Here is a 25,515-nt window from a genome sequence, read left to right as displayed (position 1 = left end):
TGGGAGGGAAAGAGATTAAAAGAGAGAGGTAGGGAGGGTCAGGTAAGGGTGAGAAAAGAGGGGGAGGTGAAAGGAAAAGAAGAAAGAAATGAGAAGGAAGGATAAAAATAAGGAGACGGAGAGGGAGAAGAAAGAAAGGAAGTGGGGGAGGAGTGAACCAGGGAAAAGACTAACGGCGCAATAGGCCACGACGGAAAAAATAAAAAATAGGTGGGTGACGTAGGTGCTTATTTAGATGTGTTCCTAATTACGTTGATTTATATCGTTTTCATTTTTTTGGCTAGAAAATGCTTATTTTAATGCAAAATCCCGCGATATAGCAAAAAATCTGCGATACGATACAATTTAAAAATCCGCGATACAGCGAGACCGAAGTGAACCGCGATATGGCGAGGAATTACTGTATAGAGGTTTGGAACGGACGAAGTGAGGATGTAGTATTGGCGAAGGGTGTGCAAAGCTTTAAGGAAGAGTTGGATATGTACAGATACGGAGACTGGACCACACGAGCGTAAAGCCCAGGCCCTGTAAAACTACAACTAGGTAAATACACACACACACACACACACACACACACACACACACACACACACACACACACACACAATGCAAGGAGGAGGTATGATGAAGGAGGGAAGGAAGGAAGAAATAAAACAGACAGTGGGATGGATGTAAGGGAGAGGCATAGAGGGGAGGCTGCGCAGCTCCCAAACGAGCTGCGTCCTTGAGCCGAAGGGGTGGTGAGTAATGGACTCACTAGCCAGCCACTTGGCAACTCAAAGGAAGAGGAACTCCACACACAACATATATATCATTTCTTTCTCATTACTTTTGTTATTTTCTGCTAGAATTAATTGTTGCTGTCAAGTACAAATGCGTGCAAAACACACCTACAGATGCCCCCCGCCATTCACGATCTCACCGTTCATAGATTCGCTTATACGCAGGTAGGGTAATTGCGACACCCCCTGCCGAACGCGGATGAAAACTCGCGTATACAGGTAACTCGATTTATGCGAGTATTGTGTCCTTGAAGAGGTCGCGTAAATCAAAAACAATGTAATTCAAACAAGAGGTAGGTTTCTATCGAAAAATAAATATTCACTTCATTCAGTGGAGAGAGAGAGAGAGAGAGAGAGAGAGAGAGAGAGAGAGAGAGAGAGAGAGAGAGAGAGAGAGAGAGAGAGAGAATATCCATATCACCGAGATATCCACTCAGCCTCACTCGTGTGAGGAAGAAATGAGGGACACCATGAGCGACTGGCTAGTATTGGTACCAGTACCGAGCAGTCTGGTACCGGTACCGTACTGTATAGCTGATACCGTTAGTACCGGAACTGGTACCGGTACCTTCCCACCCCTATTGTTGAGTAGCGTGGCAGCGTAGGTACTGTATTGTTGTTCAGGTGCCGCGCAGGAAGAACTGAGCTCAGCTGTGTGGCCGCGGCGCCGTGGGAGTCCAGTTGCATGAGACATCTGGTGGCTGTGAGTGAGTAGTCGTGGCTGTGATCAGATGTGTCGCGTCTTGCTCCGTGTGGAAAGTGCTGTGTCGACATGGCTGGTAAAGCCAAGGCCCCGTTGGATTTGTGTTACGTTTGTAGGGATCTCACAGGCGAGAAATGGATTGGATGCTGTTTGTGCCCTAAATGGTGTCATGTGAAGTGTGCTCATTTGTCTGGAATTAAGCAAGAGAATATACCTAAAATTAATTGGATGTGCAACCCATGCCTCCATAAAGCATCTCTGGCTACCAAAATTGTGGAAAAAATGGATGAATTCAAGCAAGAATTTTCTAAGGAAATATCTGTGGTTAAGGATGAAGTTGAATCAAGGGCTGTGAAGGTGCAGGAGGAGCTGGGATCAGTTGTTGACACACTTAAACTTGCTGAGCATGCTGAATCTAGCTGGGCTGAGGTGGCAAAGAGAGGCAAGAAGGTCAAGAAAAATCTCTTAGTTGTAAAAGCTTCTACACAGGAAAAGAAGGCAACAGACATGAAGGATGAAGTCTCCCAAGCATTAAATGGTATTCAAATAACTTATTCAAGATTTACAAATAGAGGTAACAGTATCATGAACTTTGATAATGAGAACACAAGGGATGAGGCTGCTCAAAAACTGGAGTCTGTTGAGCAAATTAATACCAAGAGTGTTGGAAAGATGAAACCAAAGATCATGATATGCAATGTGCATAAAGAGGAGACCAAGGATAAACTAAAGGAGACCATCTTTGACCACAATGAGTTCTTACACGCCATTGGGAGTTTAGAGGATAAGATTGAGTTGTTTTTTAGCAAGCCTGCAGCTGGTGGCACGATGCACTACATTTTGAGGTGTGACCCAACTGTAAGAGAGCTGATTCACAGGAATCATGACAAGCTAAAATTAGAATGGGGAATATACACGGTGAGACAGATACCACGCAATTATATGCTATCACTGTCAGAGATATGGCCATCTTGAGGCCAACTGTACTGCCAAGACCAATGGAGACGCCCCAAATTATTTCAAATGCGCTGGCAATCATAAATCACAGGAGTGCACCATGGCTGAGAAGAAATGCATAAACTGTGTGAGATACAAGAAGCCTGAAATCAACCACTCAGCGAATGACCAGTGTTGTGTAGTTCTCCAGACTGAAATTGAGAGAATTCGTAACATCTAGGCTATTAATCAGTGTCTGTACTCAAAGATAAATTGTGTGTGATGAAGGTTCAGTGTGCTGGAAATAACTGTTGAATATTTAATTGTGATACTATAACGAAAATAGCAGACATGAACACTGAACTAATTGTTATATGTGATATTATTCGTGAAAGAAATTAAGACACTCACTCACTCACTACGATGTTTGAGAATAAGTGCATCAAAGACTATTATTGAGGCTAAGGCTGCGCGCACAACGAACGCTGGTTTTCTCGTGCGAGACACCAGCGCCGATCTGCTGTGACTCGCGCTTGTTTCAGGCGCGAGTAGGTGAGCACAACGGGCGCTTGCTATGACCAGCGCGGAGATATAAAGTTTTGCTTCAGTCGTTAAGAAACAGGTGCAGAGCAATCATGTCAAACTCATCCTCTGATGACGAGCTAATTGCGCTCGAGAATACGCACGCAAGACTGAATTTTAGAAAAGAGGGAGTACACCCTATAAATAGAAAAAGAAGAGAGTATGGAGAATACCACCATCTTTTCATTGAATGGTTACATCATGTTATGAACGTTAAATATGATATATTAATTACCTACACTGCATAAATAACAAGTATTTTATGTTCTTACCTTCACTATCTAGCTCTTTGCTGACTTCCTTCCACAGCTTGTCAGTCACATTCCTATTTGCGTGTTGTTTATCCCTTTTATCCCACAAGGGCGCTCTCTCAAACACTTTACTAATAAGTAATTCAACTTCCATAATCAAAACAGCGACGTCACTCGTGCGAGGGTGCAGGCAAGAATGGTCTCGGGGAATCTTTTAGCTGGTTGACGCTGGCTGCCTGCGCCGACAAGCTCAAACAAGTTTCCGCTGTGCTCACTTACATTCAGTTACATGGTGATATTCTTGGCGCCGGTTGACGCCTGTTGGCGCTGGTGTCTCGCACGAGAAAACCAGCGTTCGTTGTGCGCGCAGCCTAACGTTGAAACTGTTGATGGCCCTCGTAGAGCGCTGCATCAGCGGCAGAGAAGGGCCTGAAACCTCATCAACGGTAAACGGTAATGGGTAAACAACTCAATAAAATATCACGTATAAGTGAAAAAACGTGTAAATTAAACGTTGATTTGGAGTTTTGATCGCGTAAATCGAGATCCTTACTAAGTGCCACTTTCACAGTCACTTTTGTTTGTTTTGATCGTTACCTATGAGCGGCGATCGCCACAACAGTATTTACACGTGAAAGTGGCCTATGGGTTAGTAGTGGCTGCAGAAGAAACGAGAGGTGTTGAGTGTGTGTGGCAAGGTGCAGGGCAGGGCTAACCCCGCAGCCACCACTACCCCATCGGCCAGTTTCACGTGGAAATAGTATAGCGGCGATCGCCGCTCATTGGTAACGATCAAAACAAAGAAAAGTGACTGTGAAAACGGCCCAAAATCCCAATATTATACATTTAAAATCCTTGATACTTACTGGGACCTGCCAGAACTGGTCCTTCTCAGAGACTCGAGGCTACTGCTCAGTAACTGCTGTGAGGAGTAAACAAACATGGCGGAGACTGGCAGAGGGGTAACGGGTATAAAGTTTGTATGTGCGTACCGCCAGGAACAGCAACCAATGAACCTTCCAAGGGCCCAGTAAACACTCAAATTAATTAGTAATATACTGGATGTATATGAATATACGTATGTGTAATGCCCCGACGAGCTTCTTTTTCTAAATCCTTCCTATTTCTCAACACGGCCTCTGCGTGTATCGAAATAACACGAGAAATTAATCAAGACAAAGTGAGGGTATTCCCCGGCTGCCTGGGATTGAACCCGCGACCAGCGTGACGGGAGAGCCACTCCTTACCGTGTCGGCCAAAGAGGTACCCCACTGGCTAAGTGGGTTATGGGAGGCTCGTTCATCAGGCCGTCGCCGCACTACATATGAATATTAACAGAAAGGGGAGAGACGAGAATTCACTAATACTTGATGGCTGGGTGGAAGACGGTAAACACTAATGCACAGTGTTGCCAATTTATCGTACTCATCGCATTTTGGGACCGAGAGAGTAATAGAAAAAAGATAATAAAAAATACCGTCATTAAATATCTCCCCGATGAAATTAGTCATTCTGCTGTCCATGCATGTGTACTGTGGGAATACACAGCACTAAAAGTATTAATTTGCCTGGTTTTGTTCTAGTCGTCCGCTTGTGATTTTTGTGAGCGGTGAGAGAAATAAGGAAACAGTAAGCAAGTTGAACCTCTCTGTGAGCTATTTTGTGGCGGCGGCAGCGGTTAACGTTCAATAGGCATTGGAAAGTCAATCATGATATTAGTGATTTAATGATTTTTAACAGAAAGAGTAATCAGATTATTTCATAACACACAGAAAACTACCAGAAAAATATAGGTTTGTCCAACTGTCCCACGGCCGTTGACCGCGAGCGACCGCCCTTACTTTAGCAGACGACACCACGTGGATCACAAGCGTGTATTCAGAACTGCCAGCCAGTTGTAAGGCAGCTGCCTTCAACTGGGGCTTCAAAATGATCTGTTCTTACTTCCCATTTTCTGCCTATTAACAAGGTACGTATTTTGAGATAACAAGGAAGTAAAGTCGAAAAAAATTGTAATAACAATTAAGGGAGTAAAGTCGGAAAAAGTCATTATTTTCCACGGGTCGGAACCCATAAGCGCCTTTACATGGATTTCAATACCTCGAGTTTCGCGATCCTCGAGTTTAGCGCCATACCTTCAGAATGAAGCAAGTGCGAAACTCGAGAGGGTACTGTATATCATTTTTTTATTTATATATATTTTAAGGCTTTATAAACCCTCCCCTTACTCATATAAACCTTTCCCACACTCTTATAAACACTTCCTATACAGGAGGTCCTCGGGTTAAGACTATCTCGACCTATGACATTTCATCGTTACGACGCAGTTCCAATAAATGATTCTAGAATTCTTGTCTCAACTTCCGACATTTGCTTCATAAATACGAACTTCACGAAGGAACTAGTTTGTTGAGCGGGGCGGATGAATGCTCAGAGAAAGGACAATATGAGCGTAGCTCACTTACTTTATAACACAACTAGGTAAATACGGAAGGGGAAAGGGATTGTTTAATGACACTGGCCTTTAATTCAACAGATCTTCCTTACTTCCTCCTTTATGTATTGGGACGATGTTAGCCCTATTCCAGTCTCTTGGTACCTTCCATTGTGCTAGTGAGACATTAATCAAGTTTCTCAACTTTTCAGCTATTTGCTGGTTACACTCTTTTAGCACCCAATTTGATATACCATCTGGTCCTGCTGATTTCCTCTCATCCAATTCTTCCAATAATTTTCTAACTTCATTTGCTGATGTTTGTATTCTCTCCAGACCCACTCTATTCCCCGGCACTGCATCTACACCTTCAATCTCACTCTCCCTTGTGAGCACTGGAAACAATTATTCATCACTTCTACTATTTCACTTATATTATCAAAGATTTCATCATTAACTTTAACTTTCTGAATCTCATCTCTATTTTTCAACTTTCCATCTATGAGCTTATAAAACAGTTTTGGCTGGTCTTTGCACTTACCTACAATATTTTTCTCAAAATTCCTTTTTTCTTCTCTTCTTACTTTGACATAGGCATTCCTCTTCCGTTTGTACTCATTCCATAGATCCATCCTCCTATTTTTTCTCCATTTGTTCCATGCCTTCTCCTTATCCTGCTTGGCATCTACACACTTCCTATTATACCACTCTTCTCTTGATTTCTGGCCTTCTTTCATCCTTGGTACCCACTTTTCCACTCCTTCGTTGTAAATCCGTAGAAAGATAGCCCATTTTTCCTCCATATCAGCCTCAAAAAAAGTATCCCATTGTGCTTCCTCAAAATGTTTCCCAAGTTGTTCAAAATTTGCCTCATTAAAGTTAAACCATTCTTTCCTGTAGTCCTCATTCCTGATTATTTTACCTCCTTCTCGTAATATGTAGCTACTCGATAAGTACATGATCGCTCTTCCCTATAGGGCTCTTATAGTTCATCTCCTCTATGATATCTGGCTCCCTGGTGATTATCAAGTCCAATCTGGATGGCTCGTCTTCTCCTCTGAATCTTGTATTTTCCTCCACCTACTGTGTGAAGACGTTATCTATAACCAATTCCAAACCTTGTTCCCCCATGAAGCTTCACTTCCTTCCGTTGACCAGTTTTCCCATGACACTTCCTTACAATTAAAATCTCCCATTATCAAAATCTTATCATTCTCCTCCAGCAATCTCCTTAGGCAATCCAATGTATCTTCCAGCTTCTTCTTGTACAATTCTTCTGTCCATGAATTGTTTTTTGGAGGGACATACACCACTACGATATTTCTGCATCCTCCCTTTTGCAGTCTTATTCCCACACTCAAGACCTCCGCCTCCACTTCGCCATAGGTGACACCCTCCACTGTCCATTCTTTTTTCAACAATAGCATCACTCCTCCTCCTTGTTTATTTTCTTTATTTCTCATCCATACATTATATTTACCATCCCCTAAGTTAAATGCATCTATACTACCAGTCAATTTGGTTTCCGTAATCCTCATAACATCTGGTTTTTCCTTATTCAGGTAATCTCCTATTTCTAACATTGACGATATTAACCCGTTCACATTAGTGTATGCCACCTTCAAGCTGTCTCCCCTTCCCTTCTGTACCACTTCCTTAGGTCCATGTCTATCACTCTCCAGAAAACTTCTTTTTCTCCTCTTCCGACCTTGCTTCATTCTTTTCATTAGCTTGATTCTTCAATTCTCTTATCGTGTTCCTTTCCTCCATACTTCTGTCCTTTCTTACCCAGACTTTTTTGTAGGTCTCTGTTCTTGCTAACTTCCATGATTTTCCCACCACTTCTGCAGCAGCTTGAGACCTAAATCTAATTTTTACTGGTCGTTGGGCTCCTTCTTCATACTTTCCAAGCCTGAATACTTCTTCGATCTCCCCTACCAGCTCATGACCTTCTTCCTGAATTGCTTCAATTACTTGCTCCACTGCCTTCCTTTCTTTCTTTTCCCTTATATGTTTGATCGGCATGTGCTCTTCATTAATGCCCACCACTACTAGTCTACTACAGACTTCTTTTTTTCAACCGTGTCCCTCACTATTTCTGGTTTTTCTATTATCACCTTGATCACCTTTTCAGTTATAACTTCATCCTGAGCCTTGACTTGCTCTTCCACAATTTTCTTAAAGCTAACATTCTCCTTTTCTTGTTCCTCCTTCCAGAATTTATGCATTTCCCTTAATTCCTTGACTTTAACCTCTGTATCCTCTGTCTTCTTCTCATTTAACGTTACCTGCTTGTGCAGGTCATTGTAAGCATTCTTCCATACATTTTTCTCCGTCTTTAGGACGTCAACCTCCCTCTCCAACGTCCCCATTCTGTCCTTCATTTCCTTCATCTCCCTTTCCAAGTCAATAAGTCTCCTTCTCAACATAACGTCTCTGTGCCTATCCACGTCTTCCGAGAAACCTTCAAAATCATTGTCCCTTTTCTTGGCTTCCCTGCTTACTGGTGTAAACAAACCCGGCGGTGGCGATGTTGCCATCGCCCCCGCCTTCTCCTCGCTCATTATTCAGTGTTATTCACTGCTCTCAGCCTTCAATACTTAGGGACAGCACGATTACCACCTAGCAAGGCTCCCACCTTAATTTCCACGTCTAGGATGTGTGTGTGTGTGTGTGTGTGTGTGTGTGTGTGTGTGTGTGTGTATTATAACTAGGTGAACGCGAACGTACGGACGCATGTACGCACGCACGCAATCACTCACTCACTCACACACACACAGTGAGTGCGTGCGTGTGTGCATGCGTGCATGCATATTTACCTAGTTGTATATACCTAGTTGTGGCATAGCTCTTTTTCCATATGTTATAACTTGGTAAATACGTATTGTTGTGCCGGAAGCTTCCCCCGGCGACCATAGGCCTCTAGAAGGCTCCCGGAGAAACGAGCAAAGGGGCGGGGAGCATATATTTTGCTACATGTTCTTGTATGATCTGAAATATACTGTAATATTCTAGACTGTACTGTTCTGGATATATATAGGAGAAGAGGGCGAGAGAGTCCCAGTCCCAGTCATAGTAAGCTAGTGGTAAGTGAAGAGTCAGAGTGAAGTGTACTACTAAAGAAGAATATTAAACTACAGAAACTGTGCAAAGTGTTTACATATCTCCCTCCCACGGAGTCTCCTGACGGCGACACGGAACCCAAGTAACACGTCCGGCATAACATTTTTCGCCATGGAGCTAGACTCTTTCCCAAGCTGCCCAGAGGGACTACATGTTGACTGAACTTTTGGAAGCTTTGGGACTACAGGGGGAGAAACAAGAAAGAGCACTCCAAGAACTCAAAGAACAACAAGAAAGAGCACAGCAACAACAAGAAGGAACACTCCAAGAACTCAAAGAACAACAAGAAAGAGCACACCAAGAACTCAAGCAACAACAAGAAAGAGCACAGCAACAACAAGAAAGAACACTCCAAGAACTCAAAGAACAGCTAGAAGATCGCTTCACAGGATTACAGCTACAGCTTAAAGCAGTACAAGATGGAAGTGAGTCAGTGCGAAGAGAAATGACTGATGTAACCACGAACTTGGGACAACGCCTGATAGAAGTGGAGAAAGAACACACAAATCTTCAACAAGAGATGGAGGTGGTACGGGAGACGACACACAAAGAAATATTAGAAGTGCAAGGAAAGGTGAACCGTACTGAACAGGCAGTTTGTGACGTAAGTGACAGAGTGAAGGCCCTTGAAGACTGCTTGGCTGGAAACGGACAGCCAGCCAAGATGCTTCTCCTACGCAAGTCCGGGGTAGCTGTTTCGCCTGAGTTTATCCCCTGAAGTTCCGCCAGCCCCATGGGTCTGCTGGGTTCGCCTGTTAGAAAGAAGCCTCAGGAGTTTGATGGCAAGGTCTCCTGGGAGGCTTACCGCGCTCAGTTTGAGCTGTTGGCAGCTCGGAACGGATGGGATGACCAAGAGTGCGCGGTACAGCTGGCCACTAGCCTGAAAGGGGCGGCACTGGAGGTCCTTGCTCAGCTCGACAATGCGACAAAGGGCAGCTACAGGGCACAGGCGCTGGAGCAACGATATGGGACCAAGCACCAGAACGAGCTCTTCAGGGTTAGGTTCAGAACCCGCAACAGGAGGCGCGGCGAGTCTCTTCAGGAACTCGCTCAGGACCTTGAGAGCATGGCGCACAAGGCATACCCAGGTGCCACCCCTGACCTGCTGACGGTTTTGCTGCGTGATCAATTCATCGATGCCCTGGACAGCCCTCAGCTGAAGATACAAGTGAACCAACATCAATGCAGGAAGCTCTGGCACGTGCCATGGAGTTTGAGTCCTTTGTTAGGTCTAGCTTGTCAAGCTTCAGGGACGACTCGACTTCTGGCTTTAGGGCACGAAAGGGCGCTGTCAGCGACACAGACAGGTTCCAAGGAAAGTGCTGGTACTGCGAGAAGGTTGGGCACAAGGAGAACGAATGCTATAAGAGGAAGAAGGAATATTAAGGTGCAAGAAGAAGCACTGTGCTAGAACGCCTCTCCGACGTGACTTACCGAATCCGGAGAACGGAAAAGACCAAGCCGAAAGTTGTCCACGTCAACCGCCTATGGAGGTACCACGGTCCGGGAACTACACCTGGAACAACTACAGACACCCAGCAGCCGACGAAAACGCAAGGGACGTCCAGGACCGAGAGGAGTTCGACGACGACGTGCCCTTTCAGCCGAGGGAGATAACCTCCGGCTTCGGCAGATGTTCCAGGGACACCCCAAGAAGCGGACGACGACGAGGCGCACCAGGAGACAGGCGCGCAGGAGGCAACGAACAGAAGACAGAGACAACGCAGGCGTCCACAGCGATACGACGATTATTATGTTTTGATTAATTATCTTATGGACGATCCCGGCGACCATAGGCCTCTAGAAGGCTCCCGGAGAAACGAGCAAAGGGCGGGGAGCATCGCATATATTTTTACATGTTCTTGTATGATCTGAAATATACTGTAATATTCTAGACTGTACTGTTCTGGATATATACCAGTCATAGTAAGCTAGTGGTAAGTGAAGAGTCAGAGTGAAGTGTACTACTAAAGAAGAATATTAAACTACAGAAACTGTGCAAAGTGTTTACATATCTCCCTCCCTCGGAGTCTCCTGACGGCGACACGGAACCCAAGTAACACGTCCGGCATAACACTATGTACGGACGCATGCACGCACACACGCACTCACTCACTCACACACACACAGTGAGTGCGTGCGTGTGTGCGTGCGTGCATATTTACCTAGTTGTATATGCCTAGTTGTGGCATAGCTCTTTTCCCATATGTTACAACTAGGTAAATGCGAACGTATGGATGCATGCACGCATGCACACACGCACACACGCACTCACTCACTGACACAAACATACACAAGGTCATGTCCTGACCAAAGCCCTGACCTGACTCTCCCTACTGACCCTCCCTCCCCACACCCTTCTCCTTTCTTCTTTGTCTGTGTGTGTGTGTGTGCATGTGTGTGTATTTACCTAGTTGTATTTACCTAGTTGTGACAAATGGGAAAAAAGCTACGCTCACGCTTTCCCATCTCCATATTCGCTCTTGTCCAGCTTTTCCTTGAAATCATGAATGTTTCTTGCACAAACCATCTCCTCCTCTAGTCTGTTCCATAGCTCAATGCTTCTGTTTGGGAAGCTAAACTTTTTCACATCTCACTTACATGTGGTCGCCCTCAACTTCTTTCCATGTCCTCTCGTTTCTCTCTCGTTCCACACACACAGGTCCTCTCCGTCCAAATGCTCCACCCCGCTCACCACCCTGTACACCGCTATCAGGTCTCCTCTTTCTCTTCTTCTCTCTAGGGTTGTGAGCCCCTTGCTATTGAGTCTCTCCTCATAAGTTAGATCTCTAAGTTCCGGTACCATCTTAGTTGCCACTCTTTGCACTCTTTCCAGCTTTCTTATGTTCTTCTTTTCGTGAGGATACCAGACCATTGCTGCATACTCCAACCTTGGCCTTTTCATTGTAACTATTATTTTCTACATCATCTCCTCGTCCAAATACACAAATGCCGTCCTTATGTTCCTCAGCAAATTCATAGTTTGTCCCGTTATCCTGTTGATGTGTTTGTCCGGTGACATGTTCTCTGAGACAGTTACTCACAAATCTTTTTCTTCCACTCCTTCTTCCACATCTTCTATCACTCCTACCAAACTCAAATTTTTTACATTTCCCAAGGTTGAACTCCATCTGCCATGTACCACTCCACTCCCATATTTTACCCAGGTCCCTCTGCAATGCCTCACAGTCGTTCACATCATTCACTCGTCTCAATAGCTTTACATCATCTGCAAACAAACTCACATAGCTGGTCACTCCGTCCACCATATCATTTATATAAACAGCAAACATTATTGGTGCCAACACCGAACCTTGTGGGACCCCACTCACCACTGGGCACCAGTTGGAAACCCTGTCCCTGATTATCGTCCTCATTTCCCTGTTAGTTAGAAAGTCCTCCAGCCACTTAATCACTCCATCACCCACTCCACCCCTATTTTTAATTTTCCAAATTAGTCTTCTGTGCGGTACTTTGTCGAATGCCTTTTTCAAATCCAGGTACACTCCATCCCCCCAGCCTTCTCTCTCTTGTATTAAATCTGTCACCCTTGAGTAATAACACAACAAGTTGGTGACACAAGATCTCCCTCTCCTGAATCCAAAATGTCAATCCAAGATCATTTTCTCACTTTCTAAAAAATCTGACCACCTGTTTTTAACCAGCCTCTCACATATCTTCGCAACCACACTAGTGAGTGATACCGGTCTGTAATTTAGTGGGTCCTCTCTCTTTCCTCCCTTAAAAATTGGTAGTGTTTGCTCTCTTCCAATCTTGTGGTACCCTTTCTTCACTCAGGGAGGCGCTCATTATGGAGTGCAGTTTCTCTGCAAGTTGCTCACTACATTCTTTCAAGATCCACCCTGATACTCCATCTGGCCCCGTCGCCTTTCTTACATAATAACAACAATGATAAGACCAAAGCTTGAATATGCTACAGTTGTGTGGTTGCCTCACAAAAAGAAGGATATCAGAAAGTTGGAAAGAATACAGAAAATTGCAACTAAAATGGTCCCAGAATTCTCAAATATGACGCATGAAGACAGATTGAAGGAGATGGACTTGACAACACTGGAACAAAGAGGGGAGAGAGGAGATCTGATCACACTGTATAAGTTGATAAATAAGTTTGATGAGGTGGATAGAGATGATCTCTTCTTAACTGCGAGAACACAGGGGCTGAGAGGACATAGAAAGAAACTTAATAAAGGAACCTGTTTGAGTGACTTAAAAAAATATAGTTTTCCACATAGAAGTGTTAACACATGGAACAGCTTGTGGGAAGCGGTGGTGGAGGCGAACAGTGTCCAACAAATGAAGGAAAGGCTGGATGAATGTAGATATTAGAGCTTAGCTCAGGCCCGGTAGACTACAAATAGGTATATACACCTTCAATAATCCTTTCCTCCTTCTCCTCCTTTGCTGCTGCCCTAATTATCCTTTACCTTCTTCTAATCCTTCCGTTAAGCCTCAGGTCAAGTCATTACTGGCTTACGTTTGACCTTCCGAAGGGTGACAGGAACTGTCACAAATTTCAGTAGTTATTCTAGTTATTCTTTTAGATATTTTTCATTGCAGATAAAACAACCATTTGTGGTAAGGACTGAGCTTTTCAAACCACAACTTTGACAGTACTTGACCGCATAATACATGCTCAATGAAAGCGCTCCTATCTATCCACAACTTCCATGCTGTAAATAAACCAATCAGCAGCACGTGGCTGTCAGGCTCCAGGTGGCTCCTCCTAAAATGGGGGGGGGACTCTCGCCATCCAAGCCCAAGACGACTATAGTAGGTGCATGGGGAAGAAGTGTGAGCATGGTGGTACAGAGAGGCATAAGGAACAACATTATCCTGCCAATTCTGTCATATACATCAGAGACATGGACATGGAATGCAGCACAGCAATCGAGAATACATGCAGTGGAAATGAGTTATATAAGAGGTGCATATGGTGTTTCAGGATAGGATGGAGAAAGTAATAAGTGTGTATGAGAAGTTTGCCATGGGTGTGACACTGAAGGGAGTGGATTGTGAAGTGGTCAAAGGGGTAAAGAATGGTACGCTGAGATGGCTTGGACACATGATGAGAATGAATGAGAATGAATTTGTGAAGAGTTAATGAGGGAGAGACTGAGGGAGGGGGTGTCAGGGGAAGACCACCTGTGAAGTGGATCAATAGGGCGAGCAAGTATTGGAGTGAGAGAGTTGGAATTAGCAGGACTGAGTGTGCTGCAAGGGAGTGCCAGAAAAGGAGAGATGGAGACATTTCTGCTGCAACCACCCCCTGAAGGGGAATTTCCATGAGGGAAAAGGGCGTTGGAGATATAGATAGATAGATAGTGTAATAGTGAACGTTAGAGGACATGAAATATAGCTAGGGTGTGAGCTACCAGCACAATAAGGGCCTCTGGGCCAAGGACGCACTGCAGTCAACACAGGTTTGAGAGGAGGTGGCAGCAAATTGACTCATTTCACACTTTCTCCTTTTTCCTCTTATTATTGAATGTCAATAATATGATTTTTTTTTTTTTCATTGAAATAATTTAGATAACATATACTAGACTTATTTTCAGTCCTCCTCAAAGCTGGATGTGGATGGTGGAAAGTTTCAAAGGGATTATGATACAACAGTAATGAGGGTGAATGATGAAGGGATGAAGGCAGGATGCAAGAGTGGGAGAGACAAATCAGAAAGTCCGAAAACAATACAATAGCAATGAGGGTGAATGATGAAGGGATGAAGGCAGGATGCAAGAGTGGGAGAGACAAATCAGAAAGTCCGAAAACAGATTGTAACAGGAAGGGTCAGGTGAAGAGGTAGGAAAAGCTAGTGCAGAATGATTATAGGAATATGAGGAAGGATAGTGTGGTGTAACAGAGTGCAGTACAGATAGAGAAATTATATCAGCACTCTCTTCATCACTCACTACTGCTATCATTGATAAAATGTATTATCATTGCTGTCTGAATAATATTCACCTTTTAGTTCATCCTTTCCTCCCAACTTGTCACTATGTTTTCCTGTATTTTCTCAAGAAGTACTTGATGTGGCTTCCATGATGGCTCAGTTAGAACTAATGACATTATCTCAAACTATTGAAACTAAGGGTCAGATATGCTGCCATGCTGTACGACAAGTCACAGAACCCACAAAATTTAAGCAGAACATTCAAAATTAGTGGCATACAGGAGTCTTATCAAATCAGTGATGGCCGGCTGAGCAGGCTGCGGCAGCTTTTATTAAATCAATGATGGTTGTTGTTTAAGGGTTAAGATTTGCTGCTATAATACTGAGCTATCTATACCACATTATCAGTGAAGTAAATTGAATCAGTGGCAGCACTCAAGAAAGCAATAAAATATATCAAAGTACAGATGTACATAAATTAAAATCTTAACAAAAGTTAGGCAGATTTGAGAGGAAATATCAAGTTATGTAAATATAGTATCAATAGGTGATAAACAAATTCAAATGAAAAGTGATGAACACTAGAGCAATACTGTTTGAACTCACCATCAATGAGAGCAATGTAAGGGATGTGGAGGGTCCCAATGAGGCAGTTGAGAATGTATTCATCCCGGAAGAAATATTCTCCTATGGCATTTGGTTGTCCTGCTGTTTCAACAATGGCACGCACATCTCCCCCGGCACAGAATGCCTTCTCTCCCATACCTAAAAAGTAGTGAGAGCATGGTGTGAAGGGAAATCTTGGATTTATCAATGAGATAAAACATAACTATCACAAGTAAAATATCACTCTCAAACAGATTAAAGGTAAAAATTGTCAAGCTAACTAATGTACTACATATAGTGATGGACCAAACACAAGGCAACTACACCACTAGGACCAAATGTGCATAACCAGTTGAATGGGCATGTGAGCATGTGACATGCTGTGCATGAGGCCTGACATACACTATAATTTCATTTATATGGAAGACTAAAGGCAACACTTGTCATGAAAACAGGAAAAAAAAAATTACTATAAAGAAAACTGTTTAGTACACTAGTATTAGATGAGGCTGACCACTAGAGGCTCTCAAAAGACTCTTAACCCATAGGTCAGCATTGACTCACCTCCCTATAAAGTCAAAATCAATTTTTCTTTTTTTTTATATCCCATGTAATACAAAATGATCCAAAATATAAAAAAAAATAGTCAAATCCAAAATCATTATTATTAAATGCCCTGCTGAGGCTTTGAATTTGGCTCCCTCAGTGGTGCTGCCAGACGTATGATTTTTATTCATGCTTCATTCTTTGTTGTGGCATAAACACGAGTTTATATTTAAAGAGATACGTTTAATTAATGAGATATGTTCGATTTAACACGAGTTTCATCGATGACGTCACCGCACGGAGACGCTGTCTCAGTCTGAAGCTATAGTCCGGCAAATCTTAAGTGGCGGCTCTGACGTAGACAGCCCGCTAGACACTGGTGCTATGTCTCCAACTGACCTCGCGCACCGTGCCTTACACACCCTTCTCTCTCTCTCTCTCTCCTCGTGTCTCTCACTCTAGAATAAAAACAAATATGGTTTTTATGATTGATTCTCTATCTGTGAGTGAATACAAAGAAATTTGTACAACACTTGGCAGCGTTGCCACCGCGACGGTGTCAGCTCAAGTCAACCCAACACACCACAGTTGCCAGTTGCTCTGCCTGCTTTAATTATCGCATTTCTGCCATTTTTTGGTGTGTGTCTGCCATCTGCCATACAATATCAGCCATATGGCATAATTATGACAAAATATGGAGATTGTACCTGTATATGTAATGCCAGGACCGTCAAGCAAATTTTGATGTGAATCATCCAGGTGAATGGTGAGGTTCCGCTGGGGATGGCTAGGGAGTGGGGAAGGAGTGGTCGCTAAGAACATTAAAATATTACACTTTGACCTTATTTCCACACCACCCAAGGGGTAAAGAGTCTTGATGCATTTTTTAAAGAGGTTTATTATTAATATTATTAGTATTATGCATTGTCGTGCACCATACTCCCCGAATGAAAGTACACCCCCACTTTTCTCGCACACACATACACACACACAGACAGAGAGAGGTGCGAGGTCAGTTGGAAACGTGGCAACAGGGTCAAGCGGGCTGTCTACGTCAGAGCCGCCACTTAAGATTTGCCGGACTATAGTCGGCACTATGAGTGGAACGTTTCTCTGGAGTACGTACACACTGCATTTTGACCTCTACTATGGCACCAAGCGTCCATCCACCTCCTCACAGGATGTGGAAGGACGGGGTGAGGAGGGAGAGCAGGGTGAGGATTCGGTAGACGGTGACGACGACCAGTGACGCATCAACAAAGTGATAGCGAGTGTGAGGACGTGTTTTTGTTGTGTCAGTGACTTACAAATGTAATGTAGCAATTCTTTCTTTAGAAAACTTTAACTTAAAGGAGTCATCTTTGTCACCAATAGCGTGGGTAGTCAAAGGAAGAGGAAGGAAGCAAGTGAGGCGGAGTGGCGGAGGTGAAGGGAGCGGCTGGTGACAGGAGCGCGGGGTAAATGTAAGAAGTATGATAGAGTGAGAACAAAGATGATGCAGGTGTTTCTGAGTGAGATGGGACGTGAGGTGAATGGGAGGACTGAAAGGGAGTGGATGGTGCTGCTGCTGGGGCTGAGTGGAGAGACGAATTGACGAGTGATTGAGGCAGTGAAAGAGTTCCTGGAGAGCACGTGGCGTGCAAGATGTAGGGAATGATACCTTGCCCCGAGCAGAACATACATGTAGACTTTCCGCATGTTTTTGTTTTTTTTCACAGGAGCTGCTGATACAAAGGCCTGGCTGGGGAGAAATCCCCAGCCACCTGTGACATCAAGATCAAGATTGAGGAGGGACAGTGGCCGACGCAATTGACAAACAAATTTAAATAAATTGAGAACGTGTGTTTTTGTTGTTTCCGTGACCTACTAATGTATTAATAATGTTTTTTTTTTTTAAGGTTAGAGTAACAAAATCCCCAAAATAGGCAGACTTTCCCAGTGTCCAGGAATGTAACCCTTCCTATTACCAATGTTTCCTATAGGGAAATTATGTTTAAATAACGCGATTTTAAATAACGCGACATCGAGAGGTGACTGCATGTGTATGATGGACAGTGCCGTATTATCCATAAGGCTGACTAGGCTGAAGCCTAGGGGCCCACCAAGAGCAGGGGCCCACGCCCACCAAAAGCAGGGGCCCATGCAGTGGCGGAACCATGGGGGGCACGTGCCCCACTGGATGCCCCCCATTTTAGGGCCCCCTCTTTGATTAACTACACAAATTGGTAACATACTGATAAAAAATTGCAAAAAGTACATGTTATAGTCTATCGACTCATTGAGTCCTGTGGCTTGGCCCGGGGACCCCCCCATTGTTTACACATCTAGCGATGATATGCGCATGGCGATCGCTTTTTTTTAACATCAAAGGACACGGCTCAAGGGCAACAAAAAGAGTACAAAAAAGAAGCCCGCTACTCGCCGCTCCCATAAAAGATAAAAGTAAAGAGTAGCCAAAAGATAGGCCAATTTTGGGTGGAGAGGTGTCTTGATACACTCTTCTTGAAAGAGGTCAAGTCATAGGCAGGAGGAAATACAGATGAAGGAAGGCTGTTCCAGAGTTTACCAGTGAAGGGGATGAAAGAATGGAGATGCTGGTTAATGGGGGCGGATACGGGGTATTTTTCGACGAATTTATTTGAAATTTGACAAATGCGTTTTTTCCGCTCAGCGTGTCCAGGATATCTTAAACTGCCATGTGGTCAAGTTTGTTTTCATAAAATTAAATCCCCTCCCCCCTGGAAGTCATTTTTAAATGTCCCGCGCGTTTGCGTCATAGCATGACTCGCGCGCGAACACATGAGGTACCGTTCAATGAATCTCTTCACTCCAAAGTTTGGATCAAGTGCCAGAAAATCAAGTTTTACGGCCGCTTGAGGGTTATGTTCCTGGTCCAACATACAGCACTGGAACACAACTTTGGGTATACTGATGGAAACATCATACTACATATCCTCGGGTCTGAAGCAGGATTGCAGGAATCCCTTCAGTGGCTAGACCGGGAAAGATCAAGGCATGCAACACCCAAGACAAAGAAGAAAAGAAAAGAGAAGAAGGATGAGTCATACCAGCCTGGAGGATTCTAGATAAAATCTGGCTACAATGAGGAAGGTGGCGCCTTCTAACACCCTCACGTGCGAGTGAGTAACACTTTCTTAGAAAGGGGAACCAGATGCCTTATTATTCTGAGGTAAGTTAACAAGGTATATACAATCATCTGTGAAAACTTCATGCCAATCAAACAAATACAAATGGTAGGCCAGGGATGAAATGGAAAAAAATCTTTAGGAGCCAATATCTCGAAAAGTAGTTTTTACACTTCAAAAAATTTCACAAAATTGGTAAAAAGTCTGACCGACTTTTGTTAGGTATCATTTGAAACTACAACTAAAGGACAATTTTTGCCAGCTATAAAATTTCAAAAAATGTCAAAAGAAAATGGGACACAGTGAAGAAAATTGTGAATTTTTTTTTTTCAAAAACAAAACAAAAACTCTAAAAATTTCTAGCTGGGAAATGTAGATAGGTAAACTAAGTTTCTGTGGTATTTTTTTCAAGGCGATTAACTGAAAAATAAAGTTTGTGAAACAAAAAAAAGAAAAATACGCTTTGTTTGAGTCTCTCCTAAACTTCACCCGAATTTAATGAAATTCACAGAATATCATACCTTTTTACACCTACAAACAACATAGTAAAACTTCAAAGCTATTGGACGAACCATATGAGCAGGAGGGACCCCCGTAGCCACCCCCCTTAACTATTGCATAAGGAGTTTGGACAGTATAGGGATGTGCATGAGTAGAAAGTTGTGTGCAGCGGGGCCGCGGGAGGGGGGGAGGCATGCAGTTAGCAAGTTCAGAAGAGCAGTCAGCATGAAAAATATCGATAGAAGAGAGAGAGGCAACATGGCGGCGGAATTTAAGAGGTAGAAGGTTGTCAGTAAGAGGTGGAGATCTGATGAGACGAAGAGCATTAGACTTCACTCTGTCCAGGAGAGCTGTGTGAGTGGAGCACCCCCACAAGTGAGATGCATTCTCCATACGAGAGCGGACAAGCCCCTATAAATGGAAAGCATCTGTGCGGGGGAGAAGAGCTGGCGGAGACGATACAGAACGCCCAACCTCGAGGAAGCTGATTTAGTTAGAGAGGAGATCTGAAGTTTCCAGTTGAGATTTTAAGCTATGGATAGACCGAGGTCATTTAGTGTTGAATAGGGTGACAGCTGAGTGTTATCGAAGAATAGGGGATAAGTGTTTGGAAGATTGTATCGAGTAGAAAGATGGAGAAATTGGGTTTTTGAGGCATTGAAGGACACAAGGTTCCTTTTACCCCAATCGGGAATGATAGCAAGGTCTGAGGTTAAGCATTCTGCAGCCTCCAGTCTGGAGTCTTGTAATTCCTGTTGAGAAGGTCTTCTGTTCAAAGAAGTTGAATAATGCAGATTGGAGTCGTCAGCATATGAATGGATAGGACAGTTTGTTATGGAAAGAAGATCATTGATGAATAACAGAAAGAGAGTGGATGATAGGACAGAGCCCTGTGGAACACCACTGTTGATAGGTTTAGGGGAGGAACAGTGACCGTCTACCACAGCGGAAATAGAATGGCGGGAAAGGAAACTGGAGATAAAGGAACAGAGAGAAGGATAGAAACTGTAAGAAGGTAGCTTATTAAGCAAAGATTTGTGCCAGACTCTATCGAAAGCTTTTGATATGTCTAGCGCAAATGAGAAAGTTTCACCGAAACGGCAAAGAGAGGATAACCAAGAGTCAGTTACAAGAACAAGAAGATCGCTAGTAGAATGCCCCTTGCGGAACCCATACTGTATCTATGATCTTGATTTTGGTCTTGATGTCACAGGTGGCCTGGGATTTCTCCCTTGGTCTTGGTCTTGGTTCGGGAGGTAGTTGTCCCTTTCGGTCCCAACTATAGTCGGTCCAAATTAGCTTGGCCAATTTGCACCGAGAGGCCCCTCCATCATTCTGGCTAAGCTCCGCCCCCCTTTCATCTAATTGGCTGTTGATGACATCATAGATTGTATCAAAGACACGTACCAAATATATATGATTGAGATAATCTAGCTTCTTTCATGATTAAAAAACATTCGAAACTTAATTGAATAACGACACTCTACTTAAACAATCAATGACATCACCTAAGAAACAAAGTACAATCATAATACTGCAAGATTTCAAGGGAGAACGGCCCATGCAAACGAGCACTGAAGGCGATGATAGTAGGCTATCTATAAAGTAATGCTCACTTTCCGTCATTATTTCCTACATAGCTCATTCACATATGCATACCAAATATAATCACAAAAAAAAAAAAAAAATTCTACAGTAGCTTCATATAAGTAGGAATCATTGTACTGAGGAATAAGTTTCGTATCTGTGGCTCTTGCGCTGAGCGTACATACGTAGCCTACCCGTCGCTCCAAGCCACAGATACCTATCTTATCCCTTAATACAATGATTCCTACCTGTATTCAGTTATTATAGAATATATTTTTTTATGTGATTATATTTTATTATGAAAGTGAATGAGCTATGTAGGAAATAATGACGGAAAGGCTTACAGTGCTCGTCGTTATTTAATTAAGTTTCTTAATCATGAAAGAAGCTAGATTATAAGGAGCTTAGCCAGAATGGGGGAGGGGCTTCTCGGTGCAAATTGGCCAAGCTAATTTGGACCGACTATAGAGCCTTTGAAAAGGCTTACTCCCTCAGGGCCAACACCCTGAAAATCATAGTGTAAAAGAAATTCTTGCTGGGCAGCCATATTTGCTGATGACGTCATCACAGCACATCACAGGCAACTCGTGATGTCGCATCATGCATTTGAGAGCACTCGGGACGTTCCGACAGTCCCGATTCCCCCTCTCAAACACAGCCCAGGAGTGTTTCTAAGGGGGGCACTAATTTTATACGGATTTTAGAATAGTACGGGGATCCTGTGTCCCTAACCCCCATACTATTAGACGACAATTTTTCTTAGGTTGTCACTAATTATCGTTTGCAAGAGACGCTACAACACCCACGCATTCACTGTGGATGGGGAAAGGCTTGCCTACACTGGTGTGAGCGCAGATAATGTAATATTGCAGAAAACAAGGTACAGGTAACTTTCAATTTACACGAGTTTGGTTTATGCGTTTTTTTAAATAACGCGGGGTCCAAAATCCAAATAAATGTTTAATTTACACGTTTTTTCCCCTTATACGCGATATTTTATGGAGTGGTCACCAGATGTCTCACGCAACTGGACTCACACGGCGCCGAGGCCTCACAGCTGAGCTCAGTTCTTCCTGCGCTCCACTTGAACAACAATACAGTACCCACGCTGCCACGCTACTCAACATTTTAGGGGTGGGCAGATACCGGTACTAACGGTACCAGCTATATGGTACGGTACCAGTACCAGACTACTCGGTACCGGTACCAATACTACCCAGTCGCTCATGGTGTCCCTCATTTCTTCCTCACACGAGTAAGGCTGAGACTGAGTGCCTGAGTGGATATCAAGGTGATATGGATATTCTCTCTCTCTCTCTCTCTCTCTCTCTCTCTCTCTCTCTCTCTCTCTCTCTCTCTCTCTCTCCACTGCATGAAGTGAATATTTATCTTTTGAAAGAAACCTACCTCTTGTTTGATTAACATTGTTTTTGATTTACGCGACCTCTTCAAGGACACAATACTCGCGTAAATCGAGTTATCTGTAAAACATTCTCGGGGCGGCGGGGCAGGGCGGGCAGTTTGACGTAACCCGTAACATTTTTTCGTTTTTACGGCTATAATACATCCTTCCTGCACTCGTTTCATATATCCGCGTATGCGCAGGCAGAAAGGGGTGATGTTGGGGTACGGATGTGAGCTCAAGTAGCTCTGTTTATGAGATAATAAGGATACAGGTAACTCTCGATTTACGCGAGTTTGGTTTATGCGTTTTTTAAATAACGCGGGGTCAAAAATCCAAATCAATGTTTAATTTACACGTTTTTTTCACTTATACGCGATATTTTATGGAGTTGCCACCAGATGTCTCACGCAACTGGACTCACACGGATCCGCGGCCACACAGCTGAGCCCAGTTCTTCCCGCGCGCCACTTGAACAATAATACAGAACCTACGCTGCCACGCTACTCAACAATAGGGGTGGACAGGTACCGGTACCAGTTCCGATACTAACGGTATCAGCTATACGGTACCGTACCGGTACCAGACTGCTCGGTACCGGTACCAATACTAGTCAGTTGCTCATGGTGTCCCTCACTTCTTCCTCACACGAGTGAGGCTGAGACTGAGTGCCTGAGTGGGTATCTCGGTGATATGGATATTCTCTCTCTCTCTCTCTCTCTCTCTCTCTCTCTCTCTCTCTCTCTCTCTCTCTCTCCACTGAATGATGTGAATATTTATTTTTCGATAGAAACCTACCTCTTGTTTGATTTATATTGTTTTTGATTTACACGACCTCTTCAAGGACACAATACTCCCGTAAATCGAGAGTTACCTGTATATATTCTCAGGGCGAGCGGGGCGGGGTGGCGGCGCCGCGGCTGAAATATAACAGGTAACATATTTATCTTTTTTACGGCTATGACATATCGTCCCTGCACTAGTCGTGGGCTTACGGGCGTGATCTTAAGTAGCTTAGTTTGTGCAGATGCTATATTAAATGCGGAAGGCGAAAGTTGGGTTTTCGGGTCCATACTTAACCTACACCATATCCGGGTTTTTCCCATATCCGGGTGCCCCAGTGGCTCTATTAACCCGGATACCAGAGGGTTTACTGTACGTACTACTGTTATACATCGTTGCTTTAGAAAAGAGTTGCCGTTGTTGTTGTAAAAACGATCGCCACCTTGTTTACACTTGCGGAGAGGTTTGCGGTTTAAGTGCCACTGCTGCACTAAAACTTCACTAGCCAGTAACCCAAAGCTGAGCCTTGACCTTATAAGAAGCAGGGTGATTTTCAGGAACTTTTTTTTATTTATTTTTTAAGTGCGTCTCATAAGCCCTCAAATACGGTAAATCATCCATTTGCAAAATTACTTTTATCACAAAATTATTGGTTACTGTTTTTCTCGAAATAAAAGTATTCCTTGTCTTCATCTTGCACCTTCTTTACATAAACATTACCCTGCCTGCCATTGAGACTCAAAGGCAAGTGATGTGGCACGCAGCTGCGAGTGGATTGGGAAGGGGTGGTAGAGGTTGCTTACCCATGTGTCCAAATGGCAGGAAACTGTACTGATATATGCTAGACACTTTCAGAAACATAATTAATGTGGCTAGAGGAAATTTCCAATCCCGAGGAAGCGATAAAGTGACGAATGTATATCAACATGATTGACCATAGATAGTAAACACAGGCTTCACGTATATACAGTAAGCCTTTGGTACAACAGACCCGCTTTTAATGGATTTCGGATATAACGGACAAGGTTAGAGGGTCAGAAATCCACTGGGACCGACTGAGAATAGTTTTTGAAGCTACCGCACCCAGTAACTGCAATAGCATCTGATAGCCATCTCGCCCTACTCCATTTACCTGCTGTCCCATCCTTGGGTTACAGTAGCCTTTTTTAGCCCACCTAATGAAATATTTTCCTCCTTGTGGTTCCCATTCAAATGAAGAATGTGTTTACACCACAATAAAGCCTCATGCATTAATCCAGGACATAAATGAAATGAAAAATAGCCAAGTGTTTGTGAGTGTCAGTACTGACACACACACATAAAAAAAAAAAATTATATGCCAGAAAAAGTAAAGAGTTACATGAGTATATTTGCAGATGATGCCAAACTGCTTATAAAAATAATAAGAGATGAGGATGATTGTAATAAACTGCAGGAATATTTAAATGAGGTACATGAATGGAGTAAAGAATGGGAAATGGAGTTCAATGAACAGAAGTGTCACACAATGAAAATGTGCAGGAGTAAAAATAGACCAAGTCGAGTGTATAAGATGGGAGAGACAATCATCGACACAATGAAGGAAAAAAAAGACTTAGGAATTATAATACAAGATACAGTGACACCTGAGGAGCACATAAATAAGATATTCGGAGAAACATATAGCCTGCTGCAAAATAGTGGCATTTCATTACTTGAATGGGGACATGATGAAGAAAATAATAACAACATTGATTAGACCAAGGTTAGAGTATGCACCAGTTGTTTGGTCACCTCACAAGAATAAGGACATATGGAAACTTTCAAAGGATTGCAACTAAGATGGTACTAGAACTGTCAAGTCTGTCATACAAAACTAGATTGGCGAAAATGAGCCTACCAACACTCAAAGACAGAAGAGAAAGAGGAGACCTGATAGCACTGTATAGGAACATGAGTGGAATGGACGTGTTGGGTAGAAATGATTTAATCGAGATGGAAGGGAGGAGGCAACTAAGAGGGCATAGTAAGAAATAGAGGAAGGGGACTTGTGTGAAAGACATAAAAAATTGTTTTCCATACAGGAGTGTGGATACTTGGAATGGACTAAACAAACACATTGTTGAAAAGGGCAGTGTCCATATAATGAAGGAAAATTTGGACAAATAGAGATTGGGAGACAGGACTGACCGAGCTTGAGCTCAGGCCCTGTATACTACAAATCAGTAAATACACACACACAC

General features: G+C 43.4%; 1 protein-coding gene and 1 long non-coding RNA gene across 14 annotated transcripts in view; one reads left to right on the top strand and one right to left on the bottom strand.

The window, feature by feature from the left end:
* LOC126998341 (3-hydroxyisobutyryl-CoA hydrolase, mitochondrial-like) overlaps positions 1–25,515 on the bottom strand; it is a 155,924-nt gene that overhangs the window by 106,185 nt on the left and 24,224 nt on the right. For all 13 annotated transcript variants that reach the window (XR_007752782.1, XR_007752784.1, XR_007752783.1 and 10 more), the window contains exon 3: positions 15,329–15,487. Coding sequence is in view for 9 of the 13 variants with exons in the window: in XM_050859840.1 (XP_050715797.1) it covers positions 15,329–15,487 (159 nt within the window). In the remaining 4 variants the exon portion in view is untranslated. The remainder of the gene's footprint in view (positions 1–15,328; positions 15,488–25,515) is intronic.
* On the top strand, positions 16,966–17,718 carry LOC126998344 (uncharacterized). Its single transcript, XR_007752786.1, has 2 exons — positions 16,966–17,147; positions 17,593–17,718. It is a non-coding gene; the product is annotated as an uncharacterized LOC126998344 (long non-coding RNA).

This window comes from Eriocheir sinensis, chromosome 14 (genome assembly GCF_024679095.1).
Source record: "Eriocheir sinensis breed Jianghai 21 chromosome 14, ASM2467909v1, whole genome shotgun sequence".
Classification (NCBI taxonomy): domain Eukaryota; kingdom Metazoa; phylum Arthropoda; class Malacostraca; order Decapoda; family Varunidae; genus Eriocheir; species Eriocheir sinensis.
Note: the sequence above shows the minus strand (reverse complement) of the source record. Positions and strands in the feature narration are given on the sequence as shown.